Genomic DNA, 20,437 nt, shown 5'->3' on the forward strand with positions numbered 1-20,437 from the left:
GAAGTTCATGAAATTATTAGGATAATACGTATTGGAAATAAATAATTTCCTATGGTGGTAATTGAGATTCATTCCATAATTATACTGTTTGATAGCATCTATTGCATACTTCAATTCCTTAGATTCTCCTAGGAGAGTTGAACAACTACATATATCGATCGCATAAATGATCGGAGAAGGGAAAAGCAAGCAGTCAGTGACGCGAGCATTCAATGATGGAAGAAACAAGAAAAAATAATCGCGATGTATTTTCTTCCCACGTGAGAAAATTTTATCCTTTCATCCATCACCTATTGTTTTCTGAATCTGAAAAAAGTAAATAACCAGCGAATGTTTAAAAGAGATTTTTCAATAGTACCGAACGGACTCACATAAATGAAATATGACCAACAAATGCAGATGAGAAATTCTTTTCCACTTCACTTAGAATATTTCGTAGAAACACCATTTAGTCCGGAATATCCCGGAAGCTAAGTGCTAATAATGGGTAAATAGAAATCCTATCCTACTGAGCACATCTAATTCGTCTTAAACGTTTCCCTGATTGCCAAAATTTTCCTGAGCAAGCTTTCCAGGCAGTAGCCATCAAATGATTTTATTGAAGGAATCACTTTTGCGCGCATAAATCTTTATAAAAATCACATCCCGCCAATTATTTTAACTTAATGAGAAAAAAACCCAAAGAAAATTTTGTTTTTATGCTGTTATTCGTTCTCGTGATTTTAATGAAATCAGTTAAAGGCTGACTCCTTTAATTAATTAAATGGAAGCTTATAAGCGATTTTTTCGATAATAACGCACCAAGATATACACACAAAGACCCCTTGAATTTTTAATTAAACACATACGAGATATTATAACTATCCAAAAGGTTTACGAGAATGGTGAATTTTGCGAATAAATATTTCTCCTAAATTAACGAATCTCTCAAAGAGTATTAGTTATGAAAATCCATTTAGGTTCGATCATTTAGCTTTATAGTTCTAGTACCTGTATGTATCAAGCCTACATATTATTATTATTAAAAATACACATGTGCTGATAGACATTGTCAGGTGGCACACAAGTCCCAAATAATTGCAAAAGATAATACATAAAACTAGACTTCAAAACACAAATCTCTTTAACAAAACAAGTGAATCCCCATCCCATTTACAACCATTTATCAGCAAGAAAAAAAAAGATAAATTTAAAAAAAAAATTAAGCTATTACATATAATACCATACACCACACATCAATCAAATTATTACATATATGCCTTACATCTATTCTTAAAAGTATACACTCTGTTAGGAAAGGGCTCGAATATTTTTGCAGGTAAAGTGTTCCACTCAACAATTGTTCTATTTAGAAAAGAAAATTTTTTTTTATTTGTTCTCTGTGCCCGGCATTTTATCTTAAATTTGTGATCATTTCTGCCTATAAAATTTGGGTTCCCCGCCTCTTTCCTAAGATCTGCCCAAGCTTTCTCCCCCTTCAAAATTCGGAACATTCCACAAAGTCTGCTTACTTTTCTTCTAGATTCTAGAGGTTCCCAGCCCAGCGTTTCTAGCATGTCAGACACACTCTCCATCCTCCCATGCTTCCCCAGTACATATCGGGCAGCCTTTCTTTGCACCTTTTCCAGTTTTTTAATATGACCTTCTTCATGAGGGTCCCATACAAGAGAAGCGTACTCTAAAATTGGCCTTACTAGGGTCTGATAAGCCTTCTCCTTGGTTGCTCTAACGCTCCCTTTGAGGTTTCTCATTACCCAATGAAGAGTTTTGAAAGCTTTCTTATAGATGCACTCCACATTTAGCCCCCACCCTAAGTCCTTAGTTAAATATACACCTAAGTATTTGACAGTATCACTTCTAGGAATGACATTTTCTGAGAATTTATATTCCCTATTGTTTCAATTACCTTATTGCTAAAAGTGATTGATTTGCATTTGTTAACATTAATATCCATCCCATTTTTTGTCACCCAATCTGCCATTTTATTAATGTCCCTTTGAAGTTTGTCACGGTCTCTGTCATTTTCGACTTTCCTGTAGATAATACAGTCGTCTGCAAAAAGTCTTATCTGAGAATTAATATTTATTGGGAGATCATTTATATATATTAAAAACAAGAGCGGGCCAAGTACGCTTCCTTGTGGGACTCCCGATGTTACCCTTGCTTTTTCAGAATACACTTCTCCTAATTTGACCCTTTGTGTTCGACCTTCCATGAAATTTCTGACCCAAGAGATTACTCTTCCATCTGTGTGTAGTGGCAATTGGCCCATCTTAAGCATTAAGAGATCGTGGTCAACTTTGTCAAAGGCTTTTGACAGGTCGACTATTATAGCATCCACCTCTATTCCCGCATCCATAGAGTCGAACATTTCTTGGCAGAACCCTAATAGCTGAGTTTCGCAAGAGTGCCCTTTTCTAAAACCGTATTGGCGACTATACAACCAATTCTCACTCTCCCACAAGTCCCAGAGATAATCAGCCATTATCTTTTCTAATAGCTTGCATACAACTGATGTCAAGCTTACCGGTCTATAATTATCAACTAGTGCCTTATCTCCTCCTTTGAAAATTGGCGTAACATATGCCTCCTTCCAATCATTTGGCAGGGCATTATTGTTTAAGGTAACATTGAATAAATGATTTATATAATTTGAAACTACACTACCGCCCAATTTAAGCAAGTCAATTGAGATACCATCTGGCCCTTTTGATTTATTTGCCCTCATTTTCATAATTTTTTTATAAATTTCGGCGCTGGTCGTTTTAATACTTTTGGTATTTAATATTTTTTCGCCTCCTTGTTGACTCAGATATGAATCTACAGGATCCTTTTTATTTACCATAACCTTAAATACACTTGCATACCAATTGTTAAACGTATTAGCCTTTTCCGTATCATCAACGATTAGTGTCCCATCCTCTTTTTTTAAAGCTGTTATGTTTTCCCTGATGTCTTTCCTCCTCCGGAGGTACTTGTAAAATTTATTTCCATTATCTATCCCGATTATTTTCTGTAGAAAACTATCTTTGGCTATTTTCTTTTCTCTATTTAATTCACGAACTAATTTTTTGTAAATTATGAGCCATTCCGAGCTCTCGTTCCGTTTTTTGTGAATCACTCTCAGTTTTTTCTTCAAGGATCTAATTTTGCGGTTGTAGAACTCTGGATCAGTATTTTCTTTAAGAATTTTTTTCGGGACAAATTTATTTAATCCCTCCTCCATTATCCCCTTAAATGTTTTCCAGATTTCTTCTACATTCTGTCCACCACTTACCCATTGCGAATACTTTTCCCTTAAAAAGGTCTGGAACCCTTCCCTATCACCCCGTTTATATTGCCAAACTATCTTTTTGTTAACTAGCCCCTTATACTGAGCCCTCTCCCAGTTTAGATACATACGCACAGCTGAATGGTCACTTATTCACATATTTCAACGTACACGTATTGAAATGACGATTCTAAATTTCCGGACTACTACCATAAATGTGTCTACGCCTACGGAGAAATGGGAAGCTAGAGGACGAAATTACCGAAAGATAGATCGAAGTTCATTATTTTGTAGTTTAACTAAAAAGCATGTCAGGTTATCAAATCACCTTTACTGAAACCATAAATTCTCCGTCAGTAATTTAGGCAGCCGAGAATCGACACCAATTCATTAAAGATTTACGATTGTTTATGGCAGAAAAGTGTTAATGATTAAGCATGTTAAAATATCCCCTTGGTGCATGTAATTCATAAAAGCATAACTGTAATCCGTTGAACTGTTATTGCTAATGTTCTTCCTCAATCAACAAGTCAGTTTACATGAGGATTAAAAATGATTTACGAAAAAATCAACATACATTCATTTGCAACTCGAATATTCTTCTATCAATAAAATGGAATTATCATTAAAACACATACAAGTATTGTTTTTTTTTACAATTATGGAGGACGCCACTGACCATACATTTCATTCGATGTAATTTTCAGGACAGGATGCACTTCAGGACAATGGGAGCAATTCAAGAGAACAATTTGAAAGTGATAGGGTATTAATGTGCTGCAGATGAGGAATAAAGTTCACAAGGATGGAGGGAATCTTCCTCGAGGTTCGATAAATGGAGTGAATGAAGGGGTTCATGGGAAACGAATCAGAAGTATACTGTGCAATGTTAGATTTTTGAACATTTAAGGAGAAGAGGATTCGAAAATGCAAGGAATGAAGGAAAATTCAAAATGTTTCGAAACGTTTGCATCCCTAATACTCCGTTCTTCTGTCCCTCGTTTCTAACACCCTTTTACAATTTTGAGAATCATGATTCTCCGCCACTCGCCGTACATTGCGCCGCTCTTTTAAAACCACTTCCTAATATCCAGGTGCCCTCTCAATAGCTCCTCCAAACACATCTTATAATCTTCGTCAAATTTTTCCCGAAAATTTACGCTCTTCAACCCGTCTGATATTTATTCGTAACCAAACCGCAAAAATCTCCAATCTACGGTCCAAAACTTTTCTCAAAAAACAAATTGCCTAGCCATACATTTCTTATTATAGCCGTAAAACTACATAGTTTTGAGCATAGAAACACTTTTGTCCATGAAAATATATTTTAAATCAAACCTCTTCGACATGGATTTATGTTCTTTACCGGAAATCAAAACACACTCCGCGTGCAATTGGTGAGTTTCCACCATTTTTCTATTCATTTCACTCTTTAGAGCCCGTAATGTTTCTTCAAACGTTATTCCAGATCGACGCCAAAAAAGTAAAATTATCAAAAATTTTGGCCATCTTTTTAGTGAGAGGTTACCCACTTTAGGGATTAACTGCAATTAATATTTCTTTCTATTTATGTAGCGTTAGTCCGAGAACAGCACTTTTTGGCCTTTAAATCGGACTATTAACAGTGACAACAATGGATACGAATAGGAACGCCCAATCCCACCCAATGGAGGAAAACTCACCCAAGCGGGAATGGAACCCACGACCCTTGGATTGGCAGTTGCCCCGCCGCCACCGAGGCAAGAACTACGGGAAACTACGCAGAATACGCCTTCCTTTGGAAGAAAGCACGCTTGGGACATAATACTGAGAAACGTAACTGAGCTTTATTTAAATGGGATCTCGTAATTTATTTAAATAGGCCCGCAATTCAAACGAATTGGCATCTTCTAAATCAGTAGTTTTAACTTGAAGGGCCATTGATATGTCATTTAAATGGCTGAAATAGACAAGGGAGCGGGAACCAGGAGTTCAGTACGCTTGAACCGAGATATTCCCAATGTAAACGTTCGACCGAGTTTCAAGGATTCATAGCAGATAGTGCTTTTGAAACTAGGGAGGTTCGAATTTTGAAATACTAGTACCCTGTAACCATTTGCTCTGGTTGACGGGTATATACATAGAAACCGGAGTTCCCTGTCTGTCTTTCAACCTCTGGTACCCGAGGCCTACACCCAGGTACTAGAGCTATACTACGTATAACCTCATAACCTGGTTCTCTACCCAGGTGCCTGAGTTCTCCAATCGAGTTACGCGATTTTTTGACCGTACACTCGAGTTTTAGATCCTCTTAGGAGGGAAATAATCATATTTATTGCCAAGGAAAATAAATGGGACCCTCATAAGACTTTTGTAACATATGGAGCAAAGACGTGGGTCTGATCCAAGAATTATTAAGAGAAACTTTGCAGATTTGACAGGAAAATAATTAAGAGAATGTATGCTCCGGTTAGAGAAGGGCTGATATGGAGAATCACAAAAAACTGGTATATGAATGAATTATTAAGATGGTATTGGTATTCTCAAAGTGACCGTAAATCTGGACTCGCTGGGCCATATAGAAAGAATCGATGAACACAAAATGCCAAAAAGACTACTCAAAAGCAAGATGGAAGAGGTCAGGAAGAGAGGAATATCACAGAAGCGCTGGCTGCAGGATGTTGAAGAATACCTGAGGGCAATGAGAAATGCGAGATGGAGGGAAAAGCCAAGAAAAAGATTGGAATGGAGTCATATAATAGAGGAAGGCAAGATCCACCCCATCCAGGGCTGTTTAGCTGTGGGTGACGATGAACGGGCCAATTGACCCAGGTACCTGAGTCCTGCCATCGGTTAACCGGGTTTTACTCATGAGTGCCTGTGTTCTCCAACGCTAAACATATTCTACTCAGGGGCATTCAAATTCTAGAACCGTGTTCTAGGTTCTGAAGTCCGCTGGTTTCGGTTAACTGGGGTTTTTTAAGAAATCCACCCATTTAAGAATTCGAGTTTCTTTCATCACCACTAATTCGTAGCCATTACCGCTCACAGCAGAGAGCCATTACCCACCTGAACCACATCCAATTACACTTGTTTTGAAAGCATACATAGCCATTCACAGCACAGATGGGAACATCACGAAGGTCTTCGGAGTGCGTGTAAATTCGGAAGCGCGCATCTCTGCAGTAGTAACATTCACGCGGCCTTGGAATGACAACGGAACATTCGCCTCTCGATCGAGTGGTGACCGGGGGGCAAGGGGTAAATTAAAAGCACTCGGCTCACCTGTAAAACTGGTAAGGCTCCCACTCGCTGTTCTCTGACGTTCTCTTGTAGATGGCGAAGCTCTCCGGCCTCGGTGAGTAGAACCACAGCCGCACATACGTGATGTCGAACGCCTTCCCTAGGGGAGGAAGGAGGAATGAGTCCAAGCACGTGGATTGCATACACGAATGAATCCCTTAGTAATAGCCGTTCTTCTGCTCTGGGGGCCTCTAATCTTGCGTCAGAATTTTCCCGAGTGATTTTTAACTCGAAAGAAACTTCAGGAACTCACTGCGCTGAGATCTCACATGGGCAATTTTGACGGACAAGACATATGCTCCCAGAGATGGAAGGCGGCTATTAATATGGGGCTTGAACAAACTACTAGATAAACACGAAACCCATGTGTTTAAAGCTGAAACAAAAGAAACGGTTCCAGCACAGAATTACACTAGTATGACTGACCACGAGAAATAGAAGGAGATTTACAGCCTAACAGACAGCTGTAAAACACCACTGTGATCAACTAGAGGGTTAATTTCATATCTGTGAGTGGAGATATGTAATACTAAGGCCTCCTATACGGCGAATTACATTTACGCACTAGGATTGGGAGGGTAGTTCTTATTTACTGGCGCCTGTGTATTCCATGAAGATCTGGTACCCTGAAAACCACTCAACTTGAGATTAGCTCTGGGTGATCAGAGGCGCCAGCCGGAAAGAAACGCGGAGCTTCTGGGTAGCATCCCAGAGGCCTGCCCACTACATCCTCCGGACAGGTATCAGAACCCTATTTTCCCTTGCCCGGTTCGTAATCACAACAGCAGGAACAATCAAGTACGCGACAGTTAAACTTCCCGAAAATAAAATAATACCAGATAATCACCGATTGCGCTAATAGCTGGTAACTTCCCCCGACATATCTGCCACGCGCCCTCGTGGAAGCTGTAACTCAGAACCTAGATGCAGATGGATCACCCTGCGGATCGTCACGACACAGCCAGCAAAAAAGCGGGGTGGAACGAGCGGGGATCTCATCCCTTCCAGTGATGCATCGTTTGGGTCGGGCGTTGCTCCTCCCCATTCCACGCGAAAGGGGGCGGTGGCCGAAAGGGAGGTGGCGAGGGGGGGGGAGAAGGTTAGGGTTACGCCCATTCGGGAATCGTGATTCATTAGCCCCATCCGTGAAGCCCAAGGTGAAATCTTTGTCCTTCCCCACCCTCGCTCTCTTTGATGGTGACCCACACGTTAATTAAATCACTACGACCACGTGGGGGGAGCTGGACCCCGTGGGATGCGGATCCCGATCGTCTGCTTGAACCGTGAAAAATTTATCCCCTCCCGGGATGATGGGAATTGGTGGGGGCTTGCATAGGTGGGGTCGCAACGCCATTCCGGGCCCGGGCCTCGGGCATAATACCTATTGGCCATCTTTAGGTATGCATATTCACGAATCAGTACATCTAATTGTCAGTCTAACTCTGGTGACAGTAGGAAATATAGACAAATGCACTCCACGACAAAATTTCTACACTACTTTGATTACCCCAGTAGTAATCTGCATCTTTGTTACACCAAAGAAATTAGAAGTGATCATTGGCAGAGGTGGTCCAAAGCGATATACCCTACATAACAGTCAAACAAATTAATTGCTCAAATCCCACTCAAAGTGAATGATGTTTACACTGTAAAATCCCTGCAATTTTAGTGCCTATCGCTGGATGACTCCGTTAAATTAACTGTCATGGCATTTCCTCCGGTTTTCTGAATTCTAAAGAAATAACATCATAATTTATAAATTTGACAGGAGTGGACTGATATTTGACAGCTTTGAAAGCAAACCATAATTAATGAGAGCAATAAAATTCCCCCAAGAAATGTTTAGTCTTTTGGAAAATTGGACCAATTTTACATGGTGACACAACTACACCATAATTTGACTGAAGTTTCAAAACTTAAGTAAACATTACCCTATATTAGCTACTGATAGAGAGTAATTACGGTAAGAATAGATTATTTTAGCAATAACAATAAAACGATTTGCTGGCACACGGAACCGGGGAGTTGAAACCCTTGAAGAGATTTTGAAACCACCCTAGACTTCTCCAAGATGCGTGTTTCGTGAAATATAAAATTTTACGCGCGATATTAGAAAATGAGCGGTTATTTCCGCGAAAACCGCTGATTATCGGGGAAATGATAGAACCTCAAATCCCCAAGGATTAGGGGGCTCAGCCGTCGACTGGGTTCAAATCAAACTTCGTGATTTCATGGATATAAGACCATCCTGGGAAACTTAAGCCGGCATTGGGAATAGAAACGTCTCCTATGGCTCCAAAATGTGAAATTCGCACGCTAGTATCCCTTCTGAAATAATGCTCAAGGGCAAAGACAGTTTCTTCCATCTTATTTTGTTTGTTTATCCCATCATTTTCACGACTGGAAGGCAGTACTTGGCCAGGTGTGATTCACAGGGTGTGATATACATTGCCAGACTTACTGATACCATTCATCATTGCATTAAGACTCAATACGCCTCCGTTACATAGCCTCGCCTAAACAAGACAAAACCTGACACCCAGCTATCCAATAAAATCTTCTTCAATACCCTTATCTTTCTTCCCCTCACCATTTCATCCAACACGCCCATCTTTTTCTGATCCCCTCCCCGCTTGCCTAAAATTCTCCCCTTTATCACAATTTGCAACATCTCATCGCCAATCGAAACGTTTGTTGGCATCCTTCTTTCCTGCCTCCTTTGGACTTATCCCAACAATCCCTTCTCCTCCCCCACTAGGCCTAGAACCACCTCGTTTCTTTTGCTTTCTGTACAATACACCTTTTTCATCGTTTTCCTCTCATACTCTATCTTAAACGTCGACAAAACCACTCTCAATGTCAGTGTTTTCACCTATATGTTCTTAATATCCTTACTTAACGTTCATGTTGCCAACTCTCTCCTAATGAAAGCTTCTTTGCCCCACACAATTCTTCTTCTTTTATCCCTGGTAGTTGAAATCCTGACCCGGGGGTCAGGATTTCAGCTACCAGGGATTAAACTTCACCGCAATCGTGCGCCGGGAAATCACCGAATGTTATACATGTCCCGACCATCTTGGTCCTTAAAACCCACAAGATACCTGTAGGTAATACTTTCTTCCTGCTCTAGCTCCTGACCTACAAATTTGAAGCTTAACTTGGCCTTACTCAATGACAATTTTAAAACCTTTATTTTGCTTGCATTGATCTTCATTCTACACTTACCACATTTATATTCTAATGCCCTATTAATTTTGGCTATTTCACCATGGTTATTTTCACCATTATATGATCGTCTAGGAAATAAGTAGGGAAATTCTCCTTAATTAAAAAGACAACACTTTTTAGGAAATGTTTATCCAGAGATGCTATTGAACCTTCCTCAATACGATCGAGAGTTTCAAAAAGAGAAATGAAAAGATCCTAATGGTAAGCTGAACTATAAAATATTTCAACCGATGGTATAATTGGACGAACCCATCATCAACAAAATACAATTGCAACAAATTTCATTGTTAAAAATTCTACCATCGAGCATTCTATATTTCTGAAGCATTTCAATAATAACAGAAATTTTACTTTGCATATTAGTATGATTGAACACTATTAAGATCGCACGAATTTAATTTATCTACTGTTTTCATTTTACCTTTCAAATAAGCAAATGAAAACCATGAATATTTATCAATACGTCTGAATTGAAATTTAAATAAAAACGATTTTTCGTTAGTTTTCCCGTTTTATTTTTATTTTCCTGACAAATCACCGACGTAATTCCGAATCTCGGAAACGGACTTGTAGGGCTTGAGAACCCATTGCATCTTCGATCATAGTTTACCAAATCCTGCCCAAAACGTTGAGAAATTCATCTTGATCTTTTATCGGAACTCATACAACTAGCACATAAAGCTATAGGTCAGTCTGGGAATAGCAGTGGTCGAATAACGAATGTTTTCCCGAGACCAAACAGTTAACCAACAATATTATAACAAGATTTGGAAAATTGCATGAACAGGTATGTAGGAAGTGAGCTGTTGAAGAACAGGTGTCAAGAACATGAGTTGGAACAAGGAAAATGCGCCTGCCCTCAATTCTTCATCAGTCAAGTAACATTTTGCCAGTAATAAAACATCACTACGATTGGACATTCTCCATATTCTCCTTATTTAGCACCGTGCAAATTTTCCTATTCCCGAAAATAAGGTGGCCGATAAAAATTCGCTTGTAACGGTGGGAGAAGAACAAATAAGAAGGACGGACCTTCTGCGGAGCCTGACAGAAAACGACCAGCAGGAATATTTCAAGCAGTGGAAGAAAGGTATGCATTCGTGTGTGGATTAAAAGAGGCCCTATTGTGAACCAATCATATCCATTCCGTAAGTACAAAAGTTATAGAGTTAGTGTCGTTAATTTTGTATCAGGCCTTATATGTTAGTGTACTGATGCACCAAGACGAACTCATTTACTCGAAAATGGTGTGACGTGACATCCTAATCTACTTTTCCCTCGACCCACTTCTGTCTATCCCGTCAGCCTTCTCGTAGTATAGGAGAAAACCACCAATGTGGCTGCCATCTTCATACATGACATCATTATTGGCTAGACAACAGAAGGAATTTTCCCCGTCTTTATGGAACGGTACAATCACATCACATCGAACACCGTTAAAATATTTTTTGTTTACTTCGCGTACAATCAGATGTAAGAATGAGTTCTAAATACTATCAATTCTAGACTCTGCATCATATTTAACTGTTTGTACTTCATTTGTTTTCCTGTACTTGTAATTGGGCGGCTAGAGTACGGATTTATCACTATTATTGACAATCTCGAAGTGAAATCTTTCTGAAAGTTTCATCTTTTATCGTATTATCTCTACTTTCTAATTCCCATTTAACCGCGCACCAAATTTGCTTCTAAACATATCGGAAACCACGAGGTTTCCTTTTTACAAATCCTAGAATATTTTAACATCAAAATATCGTCGTAAATCTATATATGTAGATGACTATTGTAAGTTCCCCCTTTTCCTGTTCAGCCTATTGTTGGCTAATTCTAGATGATTCGGCTGTAACACACCGGGAAAAATTGTGAACCACAAAAGTAAATCCCACCTACGAGCCCACGTTCGAACCCCGAAAGTGACAGAATTTTACGGAGATATCCAGATGCTCTTGGGGTGAGATGTGGAAAGCTTTTAAAGTGGAATGCGCTGCCCGACGGATGGGATTTTAAATTGTGGTCCCTTTTGCAAATTTAGTTAAGAGTAGACTAATGCGGACGTCGGATTTCCTTCCTCCCTTCTCCCATTCCCTCGACACTTTACCTGTATCAAAGTACCCACCTATCCCAAATGGCGCAAATTACGTCAACTGCCGGTCGTCTCCCCTAATAACTACAGCTGTCAGTAAAATTCCTTTGGGTTGTATACAATTAGAGGTTGGTATTCTGACATCTGAATAACTGACCGGCTCACAGGGTATTATATCTATATACATACTTACACATGCAATGGATACGGCTGAAGTGTAAGTTTAAGTTTTTGGCACCTAACTTTAAATCAGATTAATTCCATTGAAAAAATTTCACAAATCCATCTAATTATGTAGGAAAATGATCAAAGACTGAAGCCGTAAAAAACTTTGACTTGGCCGATTATATGCATAGTGTTATGTAGGCTTTCCGATATTTCCATCCCCAGAACTGAACTGATGAATATAGACCAGATTTCATCTCACATTCATTGCGAAAGAGATCTCCGGTTGAGCCTCGACTTCCGACCCAATCACGGCACAGCAGTCGAGAGGGAATAATTTAGACGAAGCCCGGAAACGCGGGGGTGTGGGGAGGGGGGGGAGAGCTTTCGGAGGGGAGGTAACTTTCAATTTTTAGTCGCCCCTCCCCTCCACCGCCACACCCGTCGCTTTGGTTGTCAAGGCCGCAGCATCCTCGTTCCTCCTCCGTGGACCAAGGCGCCCGCCGAATACCACGTGATGCCTCGGGGACACAACTCTTGCCCGACCGCCACTCTGGGAACCCCTTCCCCCTCTGTGGTCATTCGGAGGGGGGAAAGAGAGGGAGAGACGGTGCTGTCCGCGCGTGACGTCGAGCATTTACGGGGTTAAGGGTGGAGGGGTCGAATAACCTGCCTACCGTGACGTACCGTGACGAGGGGAGGATTGGCTCTCCGTAACGCCTGAGCGGGGATAGCTAAATCAGTTCTCGTTTCATTAACAAGCCTCATGACATTGAAGATGTTATATTTATGTTCATGAGATTGAAGCAGCGGCACAATTCACAATGATATTTGATAATCCAACATGGTCTTCTCACCGCGTGTACTTTCCAAGATGGTTCTATTAGCGAAGCCATGGTCGTTTTTGTTACCCGTGAATGCCGTAAACCTTCATTTTAATTTCACTAGCGTGAATATAACAAGTAATACGAATAACGCTTCGCGTGACGTCTCACGGGGGAATCTCTCTAATACTGAAGATGGCACATCATAACAGGCTACTCAATGGCAAGAAACATATCGCAAGTAAAATATCTGCAACTAGAAATATTATCACGACTTGAGCTAATGATATTTTCACTTTAAAAATTTCTCTCATTTTTCTCTTTTGGGGTTACTGTAACGGCATTTTCTGCAGACTCTTTGGAGGCATAAAAATCATAACTTCACTTAAGAAGTTGGAACGTTTCATTCCCCAACCTGTTGCATAAAATTATTTTTGTGTCAGTCTGTTTTCTTAAAATAACCGAGGACCTCTCACGAGAGGTTCTCCAGGCAATGGCTGTACGAGACTTTCAAGTTATGCAATGGAGATTAAATGGTCGTCAATTTTACAAATGTGGTGCCCACCTCGAGAATATTACTCACCGCCCGAGAAAACTCGCTAACTCCCCTCGATCTACGGATGATGCGATATTGACAATGGCCATTAATCAACGATTTATGACCACATTTCCATAATACAATTAAATTCGCTAATCTCGTCTCAAAGATATATCGAAAAGATTCGAGTGAATTTCAAATGACACGCTAATAAGACAGCTTCCAGCAAATTTTTTAAAATAGCTCTCATAGAAATGGTATTCTTATCATTAATATTTGTCTACCTTTAAAGGTGGATTTTTGATGGACCCGCGGCCTAAGTCCTGGCACTATTCTAAACCTACCGTCTAACACGCCAAACATCATAAGCTAGAATCACATTTACAGTAAATCAATTTTTCATTCCAAATATTTTTTTAATTCCTTACTTTCTGCCCAACAAAGTAATCTTTGTCCCATCCTCTCTCTATATTGCTTACTCAAAATTTATTCGTTAATTTCCTACAGCAACATCCTCTCATCATCCACGATCCCAAGTGCTTCGTCGTTTATTTTCCTTTAATTCCTTTTGTTTTGGCCATTCCTCTTCACGAACGCATTTCAAAATCCTTCAAACTATGTCTTGTAGACTTCAATCAGGATTTCGTATTTTTTGTTTCGCGGATTTTTAGAAGGCGTTTGATAGAGTGAATTGGGCGGACCTAAGGAATTTATCATATAAAATACTAAATATATTGTGAGGCTCACCAGTAGACAGAAAGCTTGATGATTATGATTGAGTGGAGAACGTAAACAAGCAAGGAAGGGGTAAGAATAGGATAGTCAAGTTAGACAGAAGAAGGGAGGAATAAAATATACAGAATTTAAGATTTAATGGCATTGATTTCGGATACCAAGTTATACTTTGTTAGGAGATGTAAGTAAATGTATAGCTTTGAAATTGTGTAATCTGTGTCTGCCATGCATAAAAATGGTCCCTACTTGGAAGTTTTATAGCTCCGTTGCTGGCACTGCGGTTAAATCGGGTCGGTGCGGTTGCCAATGTGCTAACTTCCCAACTTGAGGAACTGTGTTCAAATTCCTGTGGTGACCAAATTTTTCAAATTTTCTACGCCAACCACAACTTGGGTGCCATGATGTGAAGAGCACACCAAGTGCCTTCATACGCCGAACGTCGCCGGGGAAGTACGATTGCGCGACTTCTTGGCGTCATTCTCAACAAGGTCTATCCCAAAAATAAGTAGTCTTTTTACATCTTATCGTTTCGGCTCAAAAGGCGTTATTGACAGAGTTTGTGCGTCAGAGACAGACGGTGAACGGAATTCCTCGAAAGGTTGCGGACTAGAATTCAACGCGTCAGGAATGAGACCTTTACCAACTGGAGGCTGCACCACGACAATGCTTCGTCCAACACCGCCCTCCTCTTGACCGAGTACTTGGCCAAACACACGATGTCAACGCTGCCCCAGCCGCCCTATAGCCCCGATATGGCCCCACCGGACTTATTTTTGTCCCAAGAATAAAAAGAGACCGTGACGAGGTGCATGAACGAAGCTCCCGTCGACACCTTCAAGGACGCGAATGGCAACTGGCAGAGGCGCTGGTATAGGTTTATCGATGCAAAAGGGTGCTATTTTGAAGGATTTTAGTAAACTTTACCTTGATCTTCAATTATATTTTCACGGATTTATCCTACTTATTTTTAGAACGGACCTTGTAATAGAACCGGGCGCCGGGTTCCTCGCTACCATTTCCACATTCGCCGAAAATATCAAAACCCTGCAACTGCTACCTACGCCCCTATACCTAATGGTGCAAATGATCTAATTTACCGGTCGCTTCCTTAAATGACTACACGGCACCACAACCGCTGGTATAGGGGGTCGGAAGGGGCGGCAGGGAAGGTAAATGGGGAAAGAGTTCAATAACGGCCGGAAGGCACGTGACGTAATTCACTGACGATCCCTTATTGACTTGGATACGGCTGGGGTGATGAATCGGTTTTTTATTCATTAAATTATGTTTCCAAATCTCCACGGCGAAGATGTTTTTCAAAGGAACGGATCACTAGCGCCCGTTCCTATGGCTGAGAACCTTTCCCGTCCCCTGCGCATCTCTCGAAATTTCTCCCGCACCCTTCCTGACCTTGCCATTAGTCCCGAGTGCCGCACCAGAGAGACGCGTCTTCTGCATTACTCTCGGCGGTAGACTCGGGAGTGAGTGAGCAGCACGCTGGTGCCCGCAATTAGCATGCAGATTCGTACTGTCACGCTATACCATGGAGGAAGACGGCGGGCTCTGCCCTCTTTCACTCGTCCCATTACGGGGATGACGGCGGGAGCAAATAACCATCATCATCCACGTCCGACAACTCCATTACGTCTGACGTGGCTCATCAGTGTCATCATTTACGGGCTGCTCGCGTTCCCGGGCGTCATCCGAGGCAGTCCGGAATATCGGGATGGACAGCGGATACAGAAACGAAACGGAAACCTCCCATTTGCAGGACAAAAACGATGGTCTTAATTCCCATGGTAGTCGTTGTCATTACGAGGGACGATGGTTGGCATAAGTCATTACCGTCATGGGGGAGGGTGAGTACGGGCTGACTCCAGACGTCGTGCAATACGCGCATTTTTGACAGGTAATACTATGAAGGACTAGGGCTGAATCGTAACGCGAAGAATTGAGAAGAAAATTGACGAAACTCGTATCGCAAACAAACCGTATCCACGAAAATTTAATCAAAAATAAAAACGCGAATGGACGAAAAGCGTGAATGGATGAAGAGAGAAAAAAGAACACTCTTCGGAGAGATGACATTAAAAAAAAATCTGGGTGAATAAAACTAAATTTGCAATTCTCCAGGAATGAGGTATTCATTCGTGCAATGTATTTTGATATGCCTGGAGTGATTTCAAGTATGAGAGAACATTTATTTTTATGCAAGTAATGAATTTTCACTAATTACGGGCTGCCACTGTAGCTCACGCTAGCAAAAATACTCGAGGTACGTACGTTTTCCCTTTTCCTGAGGGCATAGCCGAGAAGTCTTTCCATTCAAAAACTCCAACGCCAACTCACTAATTCAACCATTCAAACCATAATTAATTTCACCCAATGCACCGCATGAAGTGTGTCATTATAAAATTTATTCACGGTAAAATTTAAATGCGAAACTTGTTGCCTAGTTAGTGTACCATGAGAACGGGAGAATGACCTTTTGACGAATAAGTATGGTGACGGAAGACGTATGGACGGAAACAGGAGACTGAATGCATATCGTAGATGTAATTTACGTTGCAAGTAGAATGTGACATTCGCTACGGACACTATAGGCTAACTTTAAGAGAACTAGGAATTCCATTTCATCTATCTTTATTTGTCGGTATGTATGAACTGAAACGTAAGCAATGGGTTGGGTCAAACTGGAGAATACAGCGCGGAAAATATTTTAAGAACTACCGTTGCCCTAAGGGCAATCACAAGGATTGCTCTGTTTGGTACAATATGTTTTCCTTAGAATTAAATGGATGTATATACAATACATATTGCCATATTTACAATACTTCAGAGGCGTGTTCATTTATCAAAATAAATGTAGGCATAACCTTTGGAGCGAGGGTGACACTGCAAAGGACGAGAAGGAAGTTGCTGTAATGCTGCAATCAGTTTTCAAATCAAGGCGCTAAGAAAGATTTGGGACCAATATATGATGATTGATGATTTCAAATCAATCTGTCCGAAAACTCAAGGCACAGGAATTCACAAATAATCGGATTTTAGCAATGATTATAATAAAAACTTGGTGAATTAGATTTGAGAAATATACAATCTGTGAAATATTACAAATATTTCGGTCACTCTTACATTTTCTTTAATGGGGCTGAGTCGAACTATACATTTTTAAAGTTCAATTTTGCTGACTACTTTTCCGCTCCACATCTGCCACTAGTATAATCGAAGTCGGTTCCATTATAATATTGCTTTGTTTTTTTTAATATGTCGCTTCAGGAAGTAATAGCCTTAGCTAAGGTCACAAAACTACAAAGAAAATGCTCACCATAGAATTACATATTCCCAAAATTTTCCGAAATGAGGTATTTTTCCAGATTATTTAAATTTCTTAAAAACGCAGCCATTCTCCACTTTAACTAATTTCTAGATTAATTGGCCACTATGAATTGGTAGCTGATCTGGAAAATCTCTTAGGGTGGCTATTTTTGTAAAAATTAAAACAAAAAATTACTAAAAACTTCCGTCAAAGGTACTTTAAACTTATGTTAAATTTAAAAATAATCGCAGAGACCACAATGCATACTGCAGAATGTAATTTTATGCTCGGGGAAAGGCAATGTCGAGCATGTAAGTAATATCCATTTCGATGTAATTTAAAATCAATATTATTTTTTTAAGTGATCGACACGGGAGATGATCCTCCCCCTTGCTTCCCCTAATTTGAATACAGGTCAGTAATTGGCATTAGAAGGTGTCGAAAAAAATATAATTAAAACACATTTCGGAAAATCTTTTGGTGCAATGGGGGATATCCATATTCAATGACAATCAGGATGGGCATTCAGGTAGCAAGAATCCATTCATCAAAATTATCACAAAAGGAACGATCGTGAATGACAGACTACCAGATATTCTCCCTTTTTACAGCAGTCTTCCACTTAATACGAGTTACCATAGGTATATGCTTAATCTAATTTTTCCAGTACTCTTCAAAGTTTCCCCAGCAGACCATATCCTCTTCTCCACCTTATGCAACGTCAGCATCTTATAGTTTCCGCAGAAGAATGGAAAAATGTTTTGAAACGTCTTTTTTCATTTAATATAGTATTTAAAAAAAGATGTGCACAAAAAATGAAGGATGTAAACAAAATCAGCATTGGTAAAATTGATGACACTTCAGTGAGGAAGGAAGGTTGAGTTTAACCCCGGACATGCTGAGCGACTTGAAAGAAGAATGTTATCTGGCTATTCTTGACAGTCCGGTAGATTCGACAATATTGGATACGAGTTAATAACCAATTCGCTACCATATTAAAAAACTGGTCTCGACACTAAACATGCTGCTTTTAAACATACGTAACAAAAATGCTCACTTTTCTAGAAAGATATGGTTTTATTCCCAGCACCATTCCAAATTTGTATTCTTTTCTTCCATAAAATTAAAAAAAAAATTTTTTTCAAAGACATTTTTATGCATCATTATCCTATTGTGTATTTAAGCAAACTGATTCATGATTCCGGAAACAGTCTGATGAAATTGGAAGGATTACCCTCGTTCTTTTTTTCGGAAAAACCACAGTTTTATCGTTTATGAAGATCATTTAGAAAGCGTGAACATACTATATGTGACGGAAAAAGGAAACGTACGATTTAATCATAAGAGGGAGCGCGTGATCGTCCCCTACATTTCCTGACATCATTGTGAAAAGAGATATGAGGGGTATCAGTGAATACTATTCAATCTCAGGATGAATAATATTTGCGGAGCGTCGAAGAATCATACTGTTGGCTCGTAAAGCTCACCTTCAAAAAGGTAAACAATGCAACAACGAATTGATAACATGTTAAAGATTATTGATACTCGACGAATTTATTTAGAATATAAATACCTCAAGTGCTGAGAAAATAATACGTCGGTCACATCAGATTCATTCCTTTAAGACGGCTTTGTGAGGGCGAGAATAAACGTAAGAACGGGTTGATACCGCCGAGTTGGGTCTCTTATGGACGAAGTTCCGAGTTTTGTTATTTGACGCGGACGCCTGAGGCGTAAGTGAGACCTTGTTGCGGGGCGTAACCTTTTGCGGGGCGGGAGGGAGAGGAGGAGCGAACGGTCTTTAATAATAACATCCGCGCCGCACAATCACCGCCCCCACCACCTCACCCACCCCCGCCGGCGATCGGGCTGACTTTATAGCGGGCTCTCCTCCACTGTCTGCCGTGCTTACCCCGATGGAAGCGATGCGGAAAAAAATAAAAAGAGCTGGAGAGATAGAGAGAGAGAGAGAGCGAATATCCCCCACGAAGCGAAACGCACCTCGTTAGCGTCCCAATGAATGATGGGGCGGGGGAAACGCGGGTGGTCTCCCTCCCTCCTCCCCCTAATCCACCCCACAGCCTCCGGGTTGGTGCGACTGGGGAGGGCCGAGGTTGAGGCGCCTCGTCCCTTCGGCGGCGCTCCGCAGACACAGACGCACATTCCTCGAAGGACCGACCGCTCGGACCAAATGACCGTGCTTCCAGCGTGCTATTAATATCGTGCGGTGGTGATTGCAGGAGAGGAACGGATTGATTGCGTTTGTGAGTTGACGCGGGCACAGTATGGCGGGTTTATGCGATTTTGATGAGGACCTCTAAGTGCATCGCACTGTCGAAATCAAGGAATTGGGAGGGAACGGGGTGACGCAATGCCCTGACACAGGAAGAACTTTCAGAGCAGGATTTACGAATATTAACATAATATCAATATAAAACTAATATATATTGAACCAATATCATATTAATTATAACGGTTCCTTTGTTCCATTTATGGAATTAGAGCCCTTCCTGCACTAAGAAAACCTTTTCTTTTACTTAGCTATGATTGCTCCATTTTTATATCAACGTCAAAAATGCCAAAATTATATGTAGAATTCCAAATAAACAAAATAGTGAGTTTCAGAAACAGCATTTTTTAAAAATATAATATTAATTATTTTCTATGACAATTTCAGGTACACCAAGTGACCCAGGTATTTCTCCAAATATCTATCACTGTGGTATCAGAATCCAATTGCATGCAAAACACAGGTTTAGGATTTTAATACAGAGTGAATATATATTTCGTATATATATATATATATATATATATATATATATATATATATATATATATATATATATATATATATATATATACGAAATCCCGCCAAACGGCGAATAAATACTCATATATACAGAAACAGATATAAGGAAAAGGGATAGGATCACACATAAAGGACGAACAAAATAGAAGTGGGGAAGGCGGAATCGAACGGATCACAAGAGTA

At 40.3% G+C, this 20,437-nt stretch overlaps 1 protein-coding gene across 1 annotated transcript in view; it reads right to left on the reverse strand.

Annotated features, from left to right (window-relative positions):
• LanB2 (laminin subunit gamma-1) overlaps positions 1–20,437 on the reverse strand; it is a 332,757-nt gene that overhangs the window by 160,839 nt on the left and 151,481 nt on the right. The window contains exon 3 of the mRNA XM_071589758.1: positions 6,536–6,653. Coding sequence (XP_071445859.1) covers positions 6,536–6,653 — 118 coding nt within the window. The remainder of the gene's footprint in view (positions 1–6,535; positions 6,654–20,437) is intronic.

The sequence above is a fragment of the Hetaerina americana genome, unplaced genomic scaffold (assembly GCF_022747635.1).
Source record: "Hetaerina americana unplaced genomic scaffold, ioHetAmer1.1.p SCAF_4, whole genome shotgun sequence".
In the NCBI taxonomy this organism is placed as follows: domain Eukaryota; kingdom Metazoa; phylum Arthropoda; class Insecta; order Odonata; family Calopterygidae; genus Hetaerina; species Hetaerina americana.